The 19,461-nt window shown below is 35.7% G+C and overlaps 1 protein-coding gene across 2 annotated transcripts in view; it reads right to left on the reverse strand.

Moving 5' to 3' along the window:
• Positions 1–7,540: 7,540 nt before the first annotated feature.
• Positions 7,541–19,461, reverse strand: part of arap2 (ArfGAP with RhoGAP domain, ankyrin repeat and PH domain 2) — a 97,344-nt gene continuing 85,423 nt past the window's right edge. For both annotated transcript variants that reach the window (XM_079604738.1, XM_079604739.1), the window contains exons 27-33: positions 19,297–19,425; positions 18,051–18,184; positions 16,443–16,525; positions 14,546–14,581; positions 14,240–14,303; positions 10,352–10,474; positions 7,541–10,089 (exon numbers count right to left, since the gene is read on the reverse strand). In XM_079604738.1, the coding sequence (XP_079460864.1) occupies positions 9,760–10,089; positions 10,352–10,474; positions 14,240–14,303; positions 14,546–14,581; positions 16,443–16,525; positions 18,051–18,184; positions 19,297–19,425 (899 nt within the window). In that variant the 3' untranslated portion in view covers positions 7,541–9,759. The remainder of the gene's footprint in view (positions 10,090–10,351; positions 10,475–14,239; positions 14,304–14,545; positions 14,582–16,442; positions 16,526–18,050; positions 18,185–19,296; positions 19,426–19,461) is intronic.

Consider the following 19,461-nt stretch of genomic DNA (forward strand, 5'->3'; position numbering starts at 1 on the left):
CACAACAAAAATGTTCCCACGTCCAAATTTTGAACAGTTTTACTGTACCAATATATTTAATGAACCCTTGAAGTTCATATATAGGCCAATACATACTGTACAGAGCAGTCTATTGCGCAATCAGCCCATTCAACGCTGAATTTTCTATAGACTCAGATGCTAACATGCAGGACTTATGCTATTGGCAATGGACTAATGCAATACAAATTTTGTTTTTACGGTACCAATATTTTTTTATGAATCCTTGAATTCCCTATAGGTCAATGCATACAAAGCCATTTGTCTGAAATCAGCCCATTTCCCATTTCTCAGCCACCATAGTGTCAGCAATGGGTGGGTAAAAAAAAAAACAGAAATAAAGAGCTGGATCTATTTTAAAGCAGTATATATTTATTCAGAATGAACTAAAAATTACACTTCTTCAGAAAATCTAAAAACAAAAACAGGAAACAGAACAACCACAGTATAGACAAGAACTGAACAAAGAACAACTGAAAATGAGGGCTATACACACTGAGAAACACTAAAACTGAGGGTACGTTTACTCGATAACAATGTACTAAAAACAGAAACGTTTTCCTTTGCGTTTTCCGTTAACAGAAGACAACGTTGTCATAACGATCCCCGTTCACACGGATCCACGGATCCACGGAAACGATTAAATTGCTGTGTTATACTTCCAGGTCAGTAGTTGGCGATGTCTCTTTGTAAAGAAAAACGACATGCCTTTTGACTAAACACAAATATGTGTTTTTGTATTTTACATGGAGACGATTACAGTATCGTTTTCAAAAACTTGCACTTTTGAAACCCGTTTTCAGTCCCCAAAAAAGCTGTTGTCATGTAAATAAACGGCCAAAACACATAAAAAGAATTCCGTTTTTAGTTGAAAATGGTGTCGTGTAAAGAGCCCCTGAACTGGGAACAGTGCAAATCTAACAGGCTAACAACTCAAACACAACTCAAACACAGAAACAGATGCAACACATCGCCTAGCTAGTGGTAAAGCTAGCATGCAAGCTTTATACTGGTGGCAATGGACTAACGAAATCCAATGTTTTGAGGCTTGTTGTTAATTTATGCTTTTTTATTTATTTGTTTCATTGTGCTGTGCACTACTGGGCCACTGTATCTTTCACTGTTGTCATGTAGACCAACAGTGTGTTGACCCTTATTGGGTTGGTTTTCTCTGTTCATTTATTATTTAAAGCCCATTCTAGTGGACATCCGTCTGTGCCATGTCCATGTAGAAAATGAAGACAGAAATCAGACGGACGTTTATATCCAGCTTTCTATTCTTCAAGACTGCAAACATATGCAAGAAAATAATCAGGCGAGCCACTACCGTCCCAGTTTGTCTATGACCTGGATCGCCTGTCTGCATAAACACAAGTGGATGATGCTAATTAAGATGGGAGAGAAAGTCTTATTAGTGTGAAACTGAAGCAGGAAAAGTTTAGAAAATAGCACAACTGTGACTGCATAACAGAGAAGGTTACTAAATGTCAGGCAATACTCAGCGATATATCCGAATGATTATTTATACAGTCATGTGGAAAAAGAAAGAACACCCTATTGAATTATATGGTTTTATGTATTCAGGACATAATAAAAAAAAATCATCTGGTCGTTAGCAGGTCTTAAAATTAGGTAAATACAACCTCAGATGAACGACAGCACATGCCATATTACACCGTGTCATTGTTTAATTCACAGAAACTAGGCCAAAATGGAAAAGCCATGGGTGACAAACTAAGTATACCCTTACAGCTTCTATAGGAATGAAAAGGGTAAGTAGCAGTCAGGCACTGCTAATCAAATGTCTTTGATTAACTGATCATCAGCAAGAGTGTGATCACCTCTATTAAAGCAGAAGTTTTGGCAGTTTGCTGGTCTGGAGCCTTTAAGCGTGTGTTAACACAATGCCAAGGAGGAAAGACATCAGCAATGATCTTAGAGAAGCAATTGTTGCTGCCATCAATCTGAGAAGGGTTATACGGCAATTTCCAAACAATGTAAAGTCCATCATTCTACAGAGAGGAAGATTATTCAGAAGTGGAAAACATTCAGGACAGTTGCCAATCTTCCCAGGAGTGGACGTCCCAGCAAATTCACCCCAAGCTCAGACTGTGCAACTCTCAGAGAAATCCCAAAACATCCAGGAACTACACTTCAGACTCTACAGGCCTCAGCTAACATTTTAAATGTTAAAGTTAGTGGCAGTACAATTAGAACAAGACGCGACCCGTATGGCATGTTTGGAAGGGTTGCCAGGAGAAAGCCCCTCCTCGGCCATGTACTCCTCTGTATACCAAAGTATTCTAGAGTCAAATGTGAGGCCATTTGTCCGACAGCTAAAGTTTGGCCGAAATTGGGTCATGCAACAGGACAATGATCCCAGACACGTCAGCAAAAGAAAAGACTCAAGGTGTTCCACTGGCCCAGTCAAAGTCCAGACCTCAACCTGACTGAAACGTTGTGGCGGGACCTTAAGAGAGCTGTGCTTAAAGCAGGGCTATGCAGTTTCGGGAATTTCTTCGCTGTATTCTCGCTTTTTGCTCGCAGGTTTCTCTATAGAGCTCCCCCTACAGCTTCGGAATAGATATTTGACAACACTATCGAAAAACTTGTTGGCGACTCAGATACCAGAGGCTAGTAGATCATCGACATCAACGCAGACAGGACATTCCTTACAACGTCTTCTTCATTCGAGTTCGAACAGCGTGAGGGAGCGCAATAATAATAGAATTTTAGCAGATTTATTTTGGCGTAAAGCAATCGTTACATAGACCCGATATCACATGATACTTCCTGATGCTGCTAGGTTATATATATAAGGTTATATTAAATAAAAAATAATAATACAAATAAATTCAAAAACATTTGGTATTCTTGCCAAAATAGTATTTTATATATATATATATTGGACAATATTTATTTAGATCAAATATATTTTAATAAAATATCAACTTTGTTAAAATATACAAGACAACTATGAAAAAATATTTATGAAATGTTAAATATATTAAAGACACACTTATTTAAAATATATATTAAAATATATTGAACCTTTTTATAACTTTTATAATGTTTTTAAAAAATAGCAGAACCGTGACTACGTAACAGAGAGGGTTACTAAAAGTCAGCCATGTACTCAGGTGAGATATCTAAAATGTTCTCCTTTTTTATAGAAAAAATAGTCGACTCCCCAGAGACTGAGGAGTGTTCAAGTCGCCAGCCAAGAGCAACTTTGGGGGAAAGGGTTTCAATTGAATAAGGCAGAAGTTTTGGTCACTGCGACCTGAGATCAATTTTTATCTTAAATATAGCAATGTTTTTGAGTGGTTTTCAATCATGTCTGACAAAAAAAAAAAAAACCTTCTGTGACTCTTTAGTCGAACTGGGTGGACGGGAGTGAGTGAGCGCGCGAGAGAGAGAGAGTGAGTGTGTGTGTGTGTGTGTGTGTGTGTGTGTGTGTGTGCATGAGGGAATAAAAAGATGATAAATGCTCTGACAAATTAGGTTAAAGTATTAGTCTGGCTTGCGTTGGACGCAGCACTGGCAGCATACATATGACAGAATGAACGCAGCCAAAGTTTGTTATCGAAATGCAAGTACAAGGGCTGCGGTGACACAGTCAGTGACAAATTGATGTCAGAGGCTAGCATAATAAAAATCATTTATTGCTGTAGTTACCCAACCCTCAGTCATACATGCCACAAAACCACTAATAACTGAACGGCAAGGTTAGATGTTCACACACATGCATTTGGTTTATGTATATTAAAATAAACCGATATATTTTGGCCAATTACATTTTTTTTATATAATAGTTACATTTTATCTCTAAATAAGCCTCTTGTCTTTGATTACCTCTTTCTCTCTCTGATTTTCTCACTTATACAAGCAGTGTTGAAGGCATCTGCTTTTATTCATGTTTTCAGCGTGTGGGTGCTGATATTATCTCCCATCAGCCCTACATTGTCTTTCAGCTGCTAATTAGCCACCATAGTTCTACGGCCAATCAGAGATCTTGCCGTCCGACGGGAGTTGCTTTATTTACATCAGATAAAAGGCATAACGGGATGGGATGGATTGCGGTGATGCACATTATGATCCAAAAACTGAGCTCCTGCGCCAACTGAACAACTGGTGCGATACCATTAGTGTTATTAATTTTGATAAGATAAGACTTGTAATGATTCATAACCCCCTAAATCTCATCTCATCCATGAATAATTTAGAGGGAATATCGGTTTATTATCTATTAGTATACACATATGTTCCCTGGCTTTCATTAAGCTCTGACTCTCATGATTAGGTGCAGCTTATAACACAACAATGGGTGTTTAACCTCCGAGGCCTGCGGAGGGCCTGAATAATACAGTAAATTGCCGCAATGGTCTGTATTGGACGTGCACAAACAAACAGTGTGATGAATGCAATTTTCATCATTTTCAGATAAGATTGTGGTCTTTTATTCGGCTAGCCTTCTGTATCGCTAAAAACATTGTCTACAGAGTGCTCTGGTTTTTCCAGTCCTGACTGTAATATCGGCCCATCTCCTCTTAGCTAGCAGGCAGCAGTGCGGCTGTGTGACCAATTGGAGTGGCCAATATCCGCATGAAGATCTGTGTCTTTGTTTATGCCGTGGGCACAATTGCCTCCGTTTGATTTCATCGGAGTGGTCGTATATTAGTGGGAGGACAGCAGACGCACACACAAGCATTGTTGAACTATCAGGAAAAAGTTAGCGCCTACAATTACAGACTTGAATAAATATAATCTGTGATTGCTGTGTATGAATAATACTGTAGAAGCTGTAATTATGAGATACACTTTGAAATAAGAAATAGTCGCATTGTGAGATCAAAGTCAGAACTGAGGTATACACTCGTTTAAAAGTTTGGGGTCGTTAATAATCAAGGCTGCATTTATTTGATAAAAAAATATAGTGAAATATTATTGCAATTTAAAGTAGCTGATTTCAGTGATAATATTTTTGAAAATGTTATTTATTCCTGTGATGGCTGAAGTTTTAGCATCATCACTCCAGTCTCACATGATCCTTCGGAAATCATTCGAACTTATGCTGATTTGATGCTCAAGAACTCTTGATGATTTATGAATTTGAATCAAATATAAAATGTCCCATCTGTTTGGATTACAGTTTTAACCTAACTAAAAAACATAATTTGTCAGTCATAAATGGAACTTGGAGGATTTCTGTAATTAAAATGAGTTTTAAATACACAATAACCAGGTTTATATATTTATCATCAAAAATTACATTATATTTAAATCATTTAAATAATTGAAGATTATACAATTTAATATATATAATACTTAATGCACAGCTAGCCAATTTTTTTAACAATCCTCATACTTTTTAATTGAATATATGTAATTGTTTTCACAATAAACAGTTTCATGCTAATTCTACGCAATTTGAATACAAATTATTTTAAAATATGATTATATACATCTATATATATATTCTCTGACTGACAAATATGCATCATATTTATGCATTAGTTTTGTTTATTTTTAGGCATATAGTTTTTGATTGTATTATCAATGTTCAAAACATTTGGGATGCTCAATAATTTTGTGAAAACCAGCATACATTTGATATTCTAACTTTGCAACTGTCCACTAACTCTCGTAAGACTTAAACATTAGTAGACTGTCTAACACTAATGTAATCTGTAACACTTTATGATGCTTTTTGATACTTTCCAAAGTTACAGACATTTTTCTGACTATAAGTAACTTTGCAACTTACTTATTAGTCAACTAGTCCGAACCACCTAACCCTAACCTAACAGTCTACTAATACTCTAATGAGAGTTAGTTGACATGTAGTTGCAAAGTTACTTATTAGTTAGTAGAATATCTAAAGTGGACCATTGAAATAATAAGTAAAAAAAAAAAAAAAAAACACAATCGGGAGATATGGTCACAATTGCAAACAATAAATAGGCAAATAAATAAATAGTGCTTTTGAGATAGTCACACTGTGAGATATAACAAGTTGCTATTGAGTCATAATTATAAGAAATTATGTCACAATTGTGAGGTATAAAGTCGTAGTTACCTTTATATATTTTGAATAGCCTACTCTGAATCAGACTTCCATACTGTATACCAAAAAAAAAATCAATTAGGTTTTAAATAAGTATATTATAGTTCATTAATGCACTGCAGAAACACAGAAATAAGAGGTCAGAAAAAAAGCGACAATGTAATGCTTCACCAGTTGTTTAACACTCTTGCTACAAAAAGCACACTCTCCTTTATTTAATTAAGCTCTTAAGTCCATCATTTGAATAGTTTAACATTAATTGTCCCACAAGAGCCACTCGGTGCCTGCGGTGTCTCACTGTCCCACCTTTCCTATTTTGTTGCGTAAATTAAAAACCTAACTTGCTTTATTGACTGTTGTAATCTCCCTGGACCGCTCAGTGTTTACTGACTAATAGCATGAGGGGAAGGTTATGCATTAGTGATGAAATCTGAAAGCTTGGTGAATGCTTGCTTTTCAGTCTTAACCGTGAATAGACTTTGTACTGATAAAACAAAAGCCTCAGAGAAATAACAGACTATAGGGACATGCTGCATCTTTTATGAGCAAATGTTTGTGTCATATTAGCTTAATCTCTTTTTTAAATGGATTTCGGGGAGGTTATTTGGGAGCTTTTTTTTCCTGGCCGTGACTATTATTGTAGTTTGGCCAGTCCGAGAAAGTCAGTATAGGGCGAGTGTGTAGGTAAACATTTGCTACTGAAAATACAGGGCTATTAATGTGCTCAGTCAAAATGAGCACAATAATGAACACAAAACTTTTAATAAAACTTTCAGTATAGTCAGTATAATTGCCAGGTAACAGATGCAGCCCAACTAATTCATTCAAAACGCCTGGATTTCCCCACTACACAGCGCCCTTCCTTTGTGTGTCAAAGTCACGCATAATGTTTTCAATTATTTGAGGTTCTTCATTCCCAACACTCCTGCCATATGGTGACCTTCAGATGAGAGAAAAGCGACAGCACGGGGGTAGCAGTAATGCTTAGGAGGGAAGCACCGCAAAAACAGGTGTGAACAAACACACACACACACAAACACACACACACACACACACGCTTTGAGTGACAATAGCACAGAAGCTACACGTTTCAATCAAAACCGTAACATGTGGCGTTGCTGAAGGTGTCAGCTCTGACAGTCGTCATTTATAAAGACGCTAATTAATTCAAGCATTAAAACTTTAATGAGGGAGACGGCGCAGGTGTGACAATACAACACATGGAATATACAACCCGATTAACACTTTAGAAGTAATAAAAAACACTCGAATCAAAATGTCAGCAGCATTCTCTTACAAACAGACAATAGGCCTAAACCAAGGGCGATTCTGCAGTATATACAGAAGTTGAGAGAGCACTCATAAAATGACTGCAAACTAGCAATAGCACTTCAATTGACCCGGCATATCTACACTACAATCAGCATACACACTACCATTCAAAAGTTTGGCCAAAGAATTTCTTTTATTTATCAAGGATGCAATAAATGTATAAAAAGTTAATAACTTTTAGAATGTTACAAAAGTTTTCTATATTTTAAATAAATGCTTTTTCTCTTGAACTTTCAATTCATTAAAGAATCCAGAAGAAGAAAACAATCATAGTTTCAACAAAATTATTCATCAGCACAACTGTTTTCATCATTAATAATAAAAAAGGGTTTCTAGAGCAGCAAATCAGCATATTAGAATGATTTCTGAAGGATCATGTGACACTGAGTCATTTTGGTAAAATACAGTAAATGCAGCCTTGGACTGTTGAGCATACGAGACTTCTTTCAAACATTAAATAATCTTACCAACCACACACTTTTTGAACGGCATGAACCTTTTAACTTTAACTATGTTTATTTACATGCCACATAGACTATTGCACATTACATGTTGTGACGACAGGCAGAGTGCACGATTACCATTTTAAAAAAGGACCATGAGATGCAGGCGGCTGTTAAGTGATTCATAATCTACATAAAATGTCAACTATAAATATTTAATATCAAACTGGGTGACAATATTCAATGTGCATGCTCTCACACTTTTATGCATTATTCAACAACTTTGGAGGGTTTGGAATGGTGGGTGGTTTTTGTATCCAACTATAAATGGGCACAAGTTTATCTTGAAAAAAAAAAAAACACACGTGGCAAGATTGTAATGACTAATTCAGCTCACTTCTCAACAACCACTTTCATTACATGGAGGTTTGATAAGTTCTAAACAGATCAATGCAATTGAAGCATCATTGTCTGGAACCTCGACGAGCATGAACACAGGAATGTGAATGTAGGAAAACAGCAGGGCTATTTTTGTAACTATGAAAGGACACACAATTCTCTTGACACACACACAAAAAAAATCTTGAAGCACGAGAACTGAAATGATCAAAATTGATCTAAAACTAGTGACTTAAAATTAAATACGTAAAATTAACTAATTTGTTAACATTAGTTAATGCATTAGGTACCATGTCCTATTATTTATTCATCTAGATTAGTGTAGATTTATAAACACATTGTTATTTAATGTTTGATAATAATGAATTAATGGTAAAAATGTGTTAAAATATGTACAAATTAACATTAACCTAGATTCATTAAAGGTACGATAGAACGGAAGTATGATATATCCTTTCTTCCGTGTTGTGATGCACATCATCGACTAAGATCAAAATGCATGACAGGGTCTTGGTTCGATCCATCGGATGTTGAATGGATTTTGAGTTGTGGGATGTCTGGGCTTACTTTACCAGTGAGAAGACTGTAATATACCAGAATATCGAGTTCAAGTAGGAGGTCAAAAGAAAATAAATATATGCTTCGATGAATCATTCAAAAGGGTATATTTTATATCAGTATATACATAAAATAATGCTAATAAACTGAACCTTTTTTTTGTTCAAAAAGTTACCATTCCTCACATCTCAACAAGGTAATACATTTGAATTTGAACTTTGCGAACGTAAAAAAAAAAAAAAATATATATATATTATAGATATGGGTAGTATGAATGAAATTCGCCATGTTGTTACTGTCATGTGACCTACCAGTGTCAGATGCGTCACTTCACTGCCATTCACAAATCCTCTCCCGTGGCCTCATGGGATAGTAAAGCGTTCATCGAACGCTCACTTCAGAATCTTGCTGGAAGTAATAGGTCATGCGGGTACTTTTCACCTACTGTTTTTATAAAACTATGTATTCAGACATACTACTCTGTTGGCATACTGTTTTTTTGCATACTATAAAGTAGGGAAGTATTCAATTTTGGATGCAGCGATGGAGGTTTTAGATGATATTGGAGAATCATTGCCCAGTAGTGTCTTTTTCAACCTCAGCTAGAATAAAAACAGATGTGAAAATGAAAAGGGGAAATGCATCTTTCAATGCAAAGCCTAAAACAATCAAAAAAGTCCAATAATACTGAATTACATTGTTCAGAATTAAAGGAATATGACTTAATGTGACTTATAGAGAGCAGTTGTAGTTGTGCACAAAAAAGTCTTCACATCCAATGTTCCACCTACCACTTCTCTCCATTCATTAAATACTCGTAATAATCATTAAATACTCGATCCAAAGAGTCCAACTACCTTACTGAGATGTAACTCTGCTGTTTTATTTTTTCTCATGCTCAAGGAAAGTGCAATGGACAAGACTCCTGTCTTTCTGTCTCTCTTAATCGTGTTTGTTCAGAGAACGTCCCGTTTTGTTGAGAACAGTACTTAGTTCATGAATGAGGTTTTGAGGCAACTGCACACCTCTGCTGGGCAACGAGGCTTTCCTCTGTGATGGCAGGGTGAGACCGCTGGTGTCTTGTTGAAGTGATGCTCTTCGCTGAGACTGGAGTGTGTCATCAATCACCATTTCATGCCTGGAGACACATGGAGTTCCTTCACCGCTTGTCAATTTATACCTCGAGTCTGGTCGGTTGCGCTCATCTGTGGTCATTTGGTTTTGTGTATTTGAACCTCCTATACTTGTAGCGAGGGCTGACTTCCCTTTAACCTGTAGAAGAGCAGAAAGCACATGAATATTCGTGGTTATATGAGTAAAAGGCTGTTTTGTATGCAGGGAATAGACTTGAACAACCATTTTGTGGACCAGGTTTAACTGTCAACATAGATGGAGATCGGGTCTGATTACTGCTAACTGTGCTGGCCTTTAGAAATGTTCACTGAAGCTAACAATGCATTAAACCACTTTAAAAGGAAAGGTTTGTTAAGCATTTATGACATTTGTGTGAGTGTGGAGCAGGTTTAATGCTGACCTCTCTCTGGTGCTTGGCTGTGCTGGTCTGTGCAGGGCTGTGTGTGGATGTTCTCCCTCTGCTCAGGTTATAAGGTAATGATGCACTCTGCTTCAGGTCTTTAGGCCATAAGTCACCTTCATGCTGCAAGTACATTTGCATTTATGCATTTGGCAGATGATTTCATCCAAATCAATATTGAATTCAAGGATTACATTTGATCTGTTTATGCAGGAATTGAACCCATGATTGTGGCGCCATGCTCTACAATTTGAGCTAAAGGGAACAGAGAGAGCAATTTCACATTTCCGGGCTTCTCACAAGTGGAAGTCATCATAGTTGGGTAAACTTCTATAGTGGTGAATGGGAGACAACTGCAAATATAATTTTTGTTTCCCCATTTGCACCACTAGCAAAGGAAAACAATCCATGATAGTGTTTCCACGACTTTCCAGAAGTGTAACAAAATACAGAGAGATTGATTACATTAGTCATAACAGAGAATGATGAGAAATCTGCCATCACTCCCAGCCGTTGTATTAGAAACACTCATGCAGCAGTGTTAATTCATGTTTTGCATTTACTGCCGAGGTAATATAACACAAAGTGTAGCGTAATAAATAAATATGATTTTTTTTTAATAATAATAATATAAATATATATATGAAAAACTTTACTAAATTTGCGATGTTGACAACTGTGGAAACAAAATCACCACAGTCTGTGAAAACTGTCCATCCAATATTTTACAGGTCAGCATAATTAGAAAGAAAATAGATTTGCAATCTATTAGTGTCGTAAAACACTAAAAGTATATAAACTTGCACTACTGTACAAAAGATTGGGGCCAGTCATTTTTTTTCTTTTGATTATATTTAATCAGTTGGGATGCATTACATTGATAAAAAATGACAGCAAAGACATGTATAATGCTATAAAAGATGATATTTTTTTTCTAACGTTCTTTCTATTTTTTTTTTTTACTTTCTATTTATCCAAGATTCCTGAAATATTATTTTTTTATCACGGTTTCCACAGAAATATATAGCAGCACCACTGTTATATATAATAACCGTTAGAATAATAAGAAATGTTTCTTGAGCATAAAATCAGCATATTAGAATGATTTCTGAAGGATCATGTGACACTGAAGACTGGAGAAATGATTACCATCATTTTGAATACCAAAATTCAGCTTGCCATCACAGGACTAAATTACATTTTATAAAATATTAACATAGAAAACAGTTACTTTCAATTGCAATAGTATTTCACAATTTTTTATTTAAAAAAAAAAGCAGCCTTGGTGAACATACAAGACTTCTTTCAAAATACCCAGACTTTTTAACGGTAGTATAAGTTGTCAGCTGAGAATTAGTATCACCACAACGAAAAGCCAATCATATTGTGCAAGTATGCAAATAGATAATTTAGTATGAAAATATTACAGTGACATTAGAGTGAAACTATTTAGTAAAAACAGACACTGTATGAGGAAAATCAATATAGCACTGCCTTCCAAGTTATGGAAATTATTAGAGGATTTTATTCATTTTCATGACATTCCTAGGCCTATAAATCCAAATTTGAACAGATATTTCAATATTTTCCCTGACAGTGTAGGGTAAAAAAAGATTTCAGACAGAAAACGTATACCTTACTTTTAAGCTTTAAGTCTCAGGCAAGACAACGACAAAAAAACTTCCATATATTCTCAAGCGGCTCTAACTAACACTAACTTTCTGACCTTAATGATGTAGGCACACAAATGTGCTGGAACATTCTGGACCTATTGCTGAGCTGAACACTCGCTAAGACAGCTCATACTTTCCACTGTGACTTTATGGCCTTTGAGTTGTTCTTCACGTCTACATCCTCATTTTAGCAGCAGAAGGTCTCATCTGCCTGTTCCTTTACCTACCCGGCACTGCTCTCCAGTTTCTATGGAAACCATGCCAAGCAGAACGCTGGGTAAAATGGAAGCAGCGAGAGGTTACAAGAGTCTCAGAGCACAGAGTCTCAATTAATCTACCTGCATGGACTCCACGACCACTTTCAGCACATGTAATAATGAGACACAACAATATGTACAGTGAATTATGGTACATGCCCTCAACTCCTCGTTTACTCCACCGCCTGGGGCGAAAAACAACTCGAGAAAACCTCTCTGCGCCCCACCTCCCCGGAATAGGGAAAAAAAATTAAGAACTGAAGTGCTTTATTTTTCTCCCTCGTATCAGTTCAAAACCACAAAAGCAAGAATAAACCTCAACAATGAAAATAGCGAACCTGTAGGAAGTAGATAAGGATGAGGCATTAGGACCCGAAGAGAAGAGCAGGAAAAATCTGAGAGGGTTAGCGGATTGAAGGAGAGATCTAAACAATGGCTAAATCATCTACTCCTCTGCCATCTCTTGCCTTTGGTTTAAGTTATTAATACTGAATCAGCTGAGTCAGGCCCTCAGCGTGCGCTAGTGGCCAGCTTGTCTAAAGAGGAGTCTGCTGGAACCAGTGTTATTGTGGCAGTCTGCATGACCTTATTTCAGCTAAAAGACCTTTCCGGATAATGTGATTTATACTCGTGGAGGATAACCTTGAAAACATTCTCTCAATTCTTAAAGCTAGTTTTCTTATAACTTTCTCTGGAAAAAGGAAATGCAGCATTATAAAAAAGGAGTACTTATTATGGAAATAATACACATTACCTAAGTGCAAAATAATGTTATGTTTCCGGACCCATGTTTTAACTGCATGTTAATTGCAATTATATGAAAATGTATTACAGTTTAATGTTATATTAAACACAAATTAGCTGAATTTTATAGTGTTCTTTGACCCACTTAAGTACACCTGCATGTGTCATTTCATAATTACTTATATTGTTTCTGAAATATGGTTTTACTGCCAAATGTATTGACAGGCATTAATGGGAAACTAAACAGCCATTATTGCAATTTATATTGAAACATGTCTGTGTTGTATTTAGATATATTTGTCATCACACATTTGTAACGATGAAGTTGCAATTTTGTTCATTTAAAAATATATTAACTTTGAAATTAATATTGAATATCACATTACACTTTAAATTATAATAATGTATTCCACATTTGCTTTATAATGTTTCTCATAAAAATAAGTGGACTGTTTAAAGCACAACTAAAAGATTATTAAAACAAAGACTCCAAAATGTACTTTAAAATAAAACACTTAATTTGACATTATTACAAAGTGCACACAAAGTTCTCGAAGTACTTTTATTTTATGAACATCTTATTATCTGAAAGAACATACATATACATTATATATATAGACACACGCACGCACGCACGGCTATGAACACCTTTTCACAATATATCAATTTTGAATTTAGGGCTTTAATAGCTGTAAGCCATAATCATCAAAATTATAACAAAAAAAGGCTTGAGATATCTCACTTTGCATGTATTGAGTCTATATAATATATTAGTTTCACTTTTTAAGTTGAATTACTGAAATAAATTAACTTTAGCACGATATTCTAATTTTACGAGTTTCACCTGTGTATGTATATATGTATATATACTTTAAAGATTTGAAGTGTACTACGCACTTCGTTTTCACTAGGGTGTGCAGTGATGGCACCAGATGCTAATACCATGTATACCATATTCATGTACCATGGTATTTATGGTACTCCAAGGTGCTTTGCAGAATACATTATATGTCCAAAATAAAAAGGTATAAAAAGGAAAGGTAATATCATGGGACTTTATGAAGGAAGAAATATCTCATATTGGGCTGCTAAAATGAAGCATTTCCAGATGTGGAATAGTACATCTAAAAATTGCATTAGAAAACCTGTTAACATGCCCATTTTTTAACAATGTTAACTGCACATTATCAGCACTTAGAATGAAGAAAGCTCACCTTCACTCTGATAATGGAGGTGACCCAGTCCTGCTGAGAATCATTCCCTTTACAGCAGAAATACCTTTTTCAGGGAGGATGAAAATGCATACAGTCAGAACACTGAAGCACTTAAGTGTCCTATTTGAAATTCAGTCATGCAGTTCTGTACTTCAAGTACTAAGCTGTACAAAACCTTAGTACGTTTCAGGCTGGTATATTAAAAAAAGGGAGGTATTATCCAGTTCCGTCTAAATGTTTTTCTTAAAAACAGTGCCGAAGCGTGTGATTGAATGCGCAATTAGGAACAAAGTTAATTGCACTTACCACTGCTGCTTTTCAGTATAAACAGTAAATCCCCAACTGTTGAAAATGTGTCAGAAAAAAAACGACAAAAAGTATCGCATTAGTGTCACAGCATTTCATTCAGGTTCTCCACATCAACTATATTCAGCTTTTTCCTGATGGTGACACAGCCTGACCTCTCGAGAACTTCTAAAGTGCTAAGATACCATTAAATTCAGCTTAACTTTCGCACCAGCAGACAAGCATAATAGAAACGATGACCTATTTTGCTTGTGTAAGAGATTTATATCAATGCGACATGCCCTGTTATACTTTACTCTCTTACAGATGTAACTTTCTTGCTGACCTACTTCTCGTTAATTTATTTAATTCATAGTTCATGGTCTAAATGGTTCAAATCTTTTCTGACCTCACACACAGCATTTTAGATTGTGGCTTAAAAAAAAAAAAAAAAAAAAAAAAAAAAAGCTGTTATTTCCACAAAGGTTTCCACACATAATGTGTTTCTTCAACTTCTGGCACTTCGTCCATGGTGCTTTTTGAATAATAATAAATAAATAATAAACTTTTTTTTCTTTTTGCTACTTTTCACATGTATTTTATGTATTGATTTTTTTTAGTTTACTCTGAAAACCCAGTATGAACATATTTTTAAAACTGATTCTCTCAAGAAAGAATGAAATATTTATTATGTGCAAATGATTTATATAAAGTATTACTCCTGTCTTCTGTTTTCACGTAATTTCCACAACAATAAACACTTCTGCTTCTATTAAAGTTTCATCAGAAGTTAGTGTGCCTGTGTACCAATGAGACAACAGTGTCTGTGAAGAGCTTGCTTGAGATATATTATGAAACATGAGATTTGTCAAAAAAAAAAAAAAAAAAAAAACGTGATGTGCATATCAAGTTATTTGGTTTCCAATCAAGCTGTACAGTAATTGTAACATAAGTGTAAAATAAATATTACCCAATTGAATCAATCACCTTACTATGCATGCGTAAAATATATATTTATATGCTAAATATATTCTGCGTAAACCATTCCTGAGTGCTGTGTCTCTCAGTTTTAGATGCAAAGACGAGTTAGTGTGGACAAGGCCCAAGAGAGTTTATTTTTTTAAAGTCCACAGGAACAAAAGTGCTATAGTTGAAGAACACCCTCAGACTGAAAAAAGCTAAATAGTTTGCATGCCGATACCTCAATGTAACAAATAACATGCGAGAACAGATTGGAAGTCATTTGGGGTAAAATGCTATTGTAAAAATCATGCCGTGGATACATTCACAAGGAAAATTATGAATAAATGATCATAGCAACAAAGACTTCAGCGCACTCATAAATTACACAACAGCCATAAATTACAAAAACGCAACATTACTGAAATGAAACAAATCCACAGCTAACAATTTTCCCAGTAGGAGAGAGAAAAACACAGTACAGTGTATTTGCTAAATTACGTTTAATGAATTTTGTAATTGTGAGATATAAATCTGCTTTCGGATTGACTGTGATAGTCTTGTTTCTGAGGGGGGGCATTTGGCACTAAGCCAAAGCTGCTCTGCGTGTTTGGCACAAAAGATAAAGACTGAACTAGAAGCTCATTTAAACACGAACCTAGAGTTAATGTCAGAACATTTATGAATCGATCTTAATTACACATTTATGAATATTAATATGTCCCGTCTTTCAATGTGGCAGCATTAATTTTGAATAACTTGTTTCGTAAAATAGTTTGTGGGCTCTACGTGGATTAAAATAAGGATTATAAAGAGGGTTTGGAAAAATTGTTACAAAAGGCACCAGTTTGCTAATGAACTTAAATGCAATTAGGTAACATTTTTGATAAAAGTAAAAAAAGAATAACTGCTTTTTTTTGTGTGGTATAGCACTAGATAAATACTTGAGACCTTTTACCTGCTTGTTGGTTTCAACTTCCTTCGTAGCCCTAAGTAACATTTAATTGACGTTAATGAAGCCTCTCTTTCTGGCTTGGTACTCTGTGGAAACAATGGCACATGTTTCAAAATCAACAGTGCTTTCATTTTAAATTATGCTGTATCTACACATATTATGTATGTAATAATGGTTATTTGGTAATGCTTTGTTTTACAGAGTCCTTGTTACATGTACTTACCATAGTAATAACAGTAAATATGCATAATTTTATGCAACTAACCCTCAACCAAATCCTAATCCTACCCTAACCCTATAATAAGTACATGTAGTTGCTTAATATTACTCAGTACTTAAATGTGTTATTACACCTTAAAATAAAGTGTAACCCTTTATTTTGAGGTGTCCTTGTTACAGTGTAATAACACATTTAAGTACGGAGTAATATTAATTAATTAACCACACGTACTTACTATAGGGTTAGGGTTAAAGTGCTACCTAATAACACTATATATCTGTTCAAAACCTTTCCAAACAGTCACCAGCTACTAAAACCGGTTAACATGCTGCAAGCAAAAAAGTATGCAGAGTGAAAGAAAAAAACGGCTTTATTTCCCCCAGCTCATTCACTTGAATCAAAAGGGGAAAAACGGCAATTTCCTGTTTACAGCTGTTGGGAGCCCAAGGGCACTGTGTAAACTAGCATGTGTCGACAACGCTGTTGTTGTTGCCTGGAAGGGATGTACTTCGTTATGTAATGCACTGCAAAACACGAGCGGCATAGGCGAGCACATCGACGACGGCAAAATGAGATCTAACCGAGGATCCTAACTTGCAAGAAACAGAAAACAAAGGCATCAGAATATCAATTAAATTTCTGCTTCACAGCCAATTCCCACCTTCTTCACTTGATAATTAGCTGAATATTCTGCAGCAGCCAGAAATTACACTAATTAAAGAAAGAACAGCCTTCATTCAGAGTGTCTTCGCTTCTCCGCCTTCCCTCCCGGTCTCACTCTCACACACACACACACACGTCCTCACACTTTGCTCAAATATCAGTTATTAACACATATTGCACTCTTTAGGAGACTGTGTCTTAGCTCACGGAGCGTGTGCCCCCGAGGAAGAGCAGATCGGAGTGAATAAAGTAAGTATGAGGAGATATTACAGAAAGAAAAACCTCACAGACTGCAGTTGTTTACATCACTGTACTCATTTCAGGGGGTATAAGTCCCACATTACTTTAATTCTAAATGAAAATAGCCATTATGGGTCTATTTTTTTTTATTTTTTTTATTCTTCCACGCTTATTACAAGTGGGCCCCTGCGATTGGCCCAAAGCAGGTAATTTCACATCCGCTGTGTTTTTTAATTACTATTTCATCTGTAAATGCATGCTAGGAAAACAAACAGAGATAATATAAAATGGCATGCTGGAAAATCTAAATTGGTAAACTGGCAACTGCTGACGGAGAGCAATACTGCGTAGAGGTTGATCCTGATGAACAGTGGGGATGGAGATATTAAAATATTACCATGAGCAGAGATACTTAAAGACCCTACAGACCATTTGAGTTGTTAAAAGAAAGAGACTTGGAATTAAATGTGAAAATGTAAGAGACATACTTTTATGTCCTTGTATAACAGCAGTTTTTTGTCTTGTAGAACCAGGTATCGGTCCTGAAACTTATTCCCCAATAGTTTGGAGGAACCATCTTTGAATTTGAGCTGCTCTCCTTTAATGAAATCTTTCAGTTTATCTGTCACAAACACAGAAGGACACACAGAAAACATATTGAGTCATACTATAAACTATTTATGAGACACAGTACATACAAACTGTTGGTATACTGTTGCATTGCACCAGTGCGGCCCCCACTGTGCCAAGTGTCATACATTTTTAAAATGTCTAAAGTTGAAATCTCCACTGCAACACATTTCCAGCTTAACACATTTGCGAGTCTAGCAATTACACATCCTGGCAAATGAATAAACCTTTGCATAACAGCACTGCTTAATATATATTAATATCTTTAGTGAGGCATGCAGAGAAGCTATTACTCAGCGCAGGTACAAAATTATGATTTCTTCCGTTACTGATGGTTTCAATAGGAAACCGAAAAAGAGCGTAAATGCACTCTCTTGCTTTGCTTTTCTGCAAGTACGCCATTCATCATCAAGAGTGAAAAATTGATCCGGAAATTGGTACTGAGACTGTAAAAAGTTATGCAATTAGGCCAGTATCAGAAAACTTTATGACTGGTAGTAACTAAGACTGGGCGATTTATCTATTCACAATGATTTTGATGGCCAGTTAATCCATTTTAAACCCTGAATTCAGTGATTTATTAGTGTCATCACTGGAAAATGTTCACGGGAGTCTCCATGTGGGATGTTTCATTATAAAAATAAACATAAGACAGATGTTTCCAGTTTTAATAGCGTTGCTTATTGTTGTCTATTCTGATTAATTTCCAGGAATCAGTCGTAAAATATTTTAAACTCTAATTCAACGTTTTGATCCTCTGCAAATGCTAATTTTAGTATTTTACAAAAAATATGTAAACTGTACTGTTTTATTGATGCATAAACATGAAAAATATTGAATACACAATATCATTCTTCCTTGTGTTCATTTTAGTGAATAGAATATATACTGAGACATGCTGAATATTGTCAAGGCTGGACAAATATGATATATACCGGTAATAAAAATCAAGCACTGTTCTAAGCATAACCAGAAGCTGATCTTTGAATGTGGCTCCAATTAAACAATGACTGTGAATGTAATAGATCCATATAGTGGTTTCATTTGTTAATCATAGTTTGGAGCGATGTGCTAGGGGTGCATTAGGAAAATCATTGTTGGTACCTGAGTTGGAATCTGTCATTTTAGAACCAGAATATTTCTTAATGAGCAGGAAGGCTGAGCTGGGATCCTCCAGAGAGCTCCACTCCAATACCTGCTCCAGAATGCTCTCTTTGTAGTGTAAGGGCCGCTCTGAGCACAGAGAGAAATGATAGGTAGGATAAGTGA

The sequence above is a fragment of the Phoxinus phoxinus genome (assembly GCF_949152265.1).
Source record: "Phoxinus phoxinus genome assembly, chromosome: 2".
Taxonomy (NCBI): Eukaryota; Metazoa; Chordata; class Actinopteri; order Cypriniformes; family Leuciscidae; genus Phoxinus; species Phoxinus phoxinus.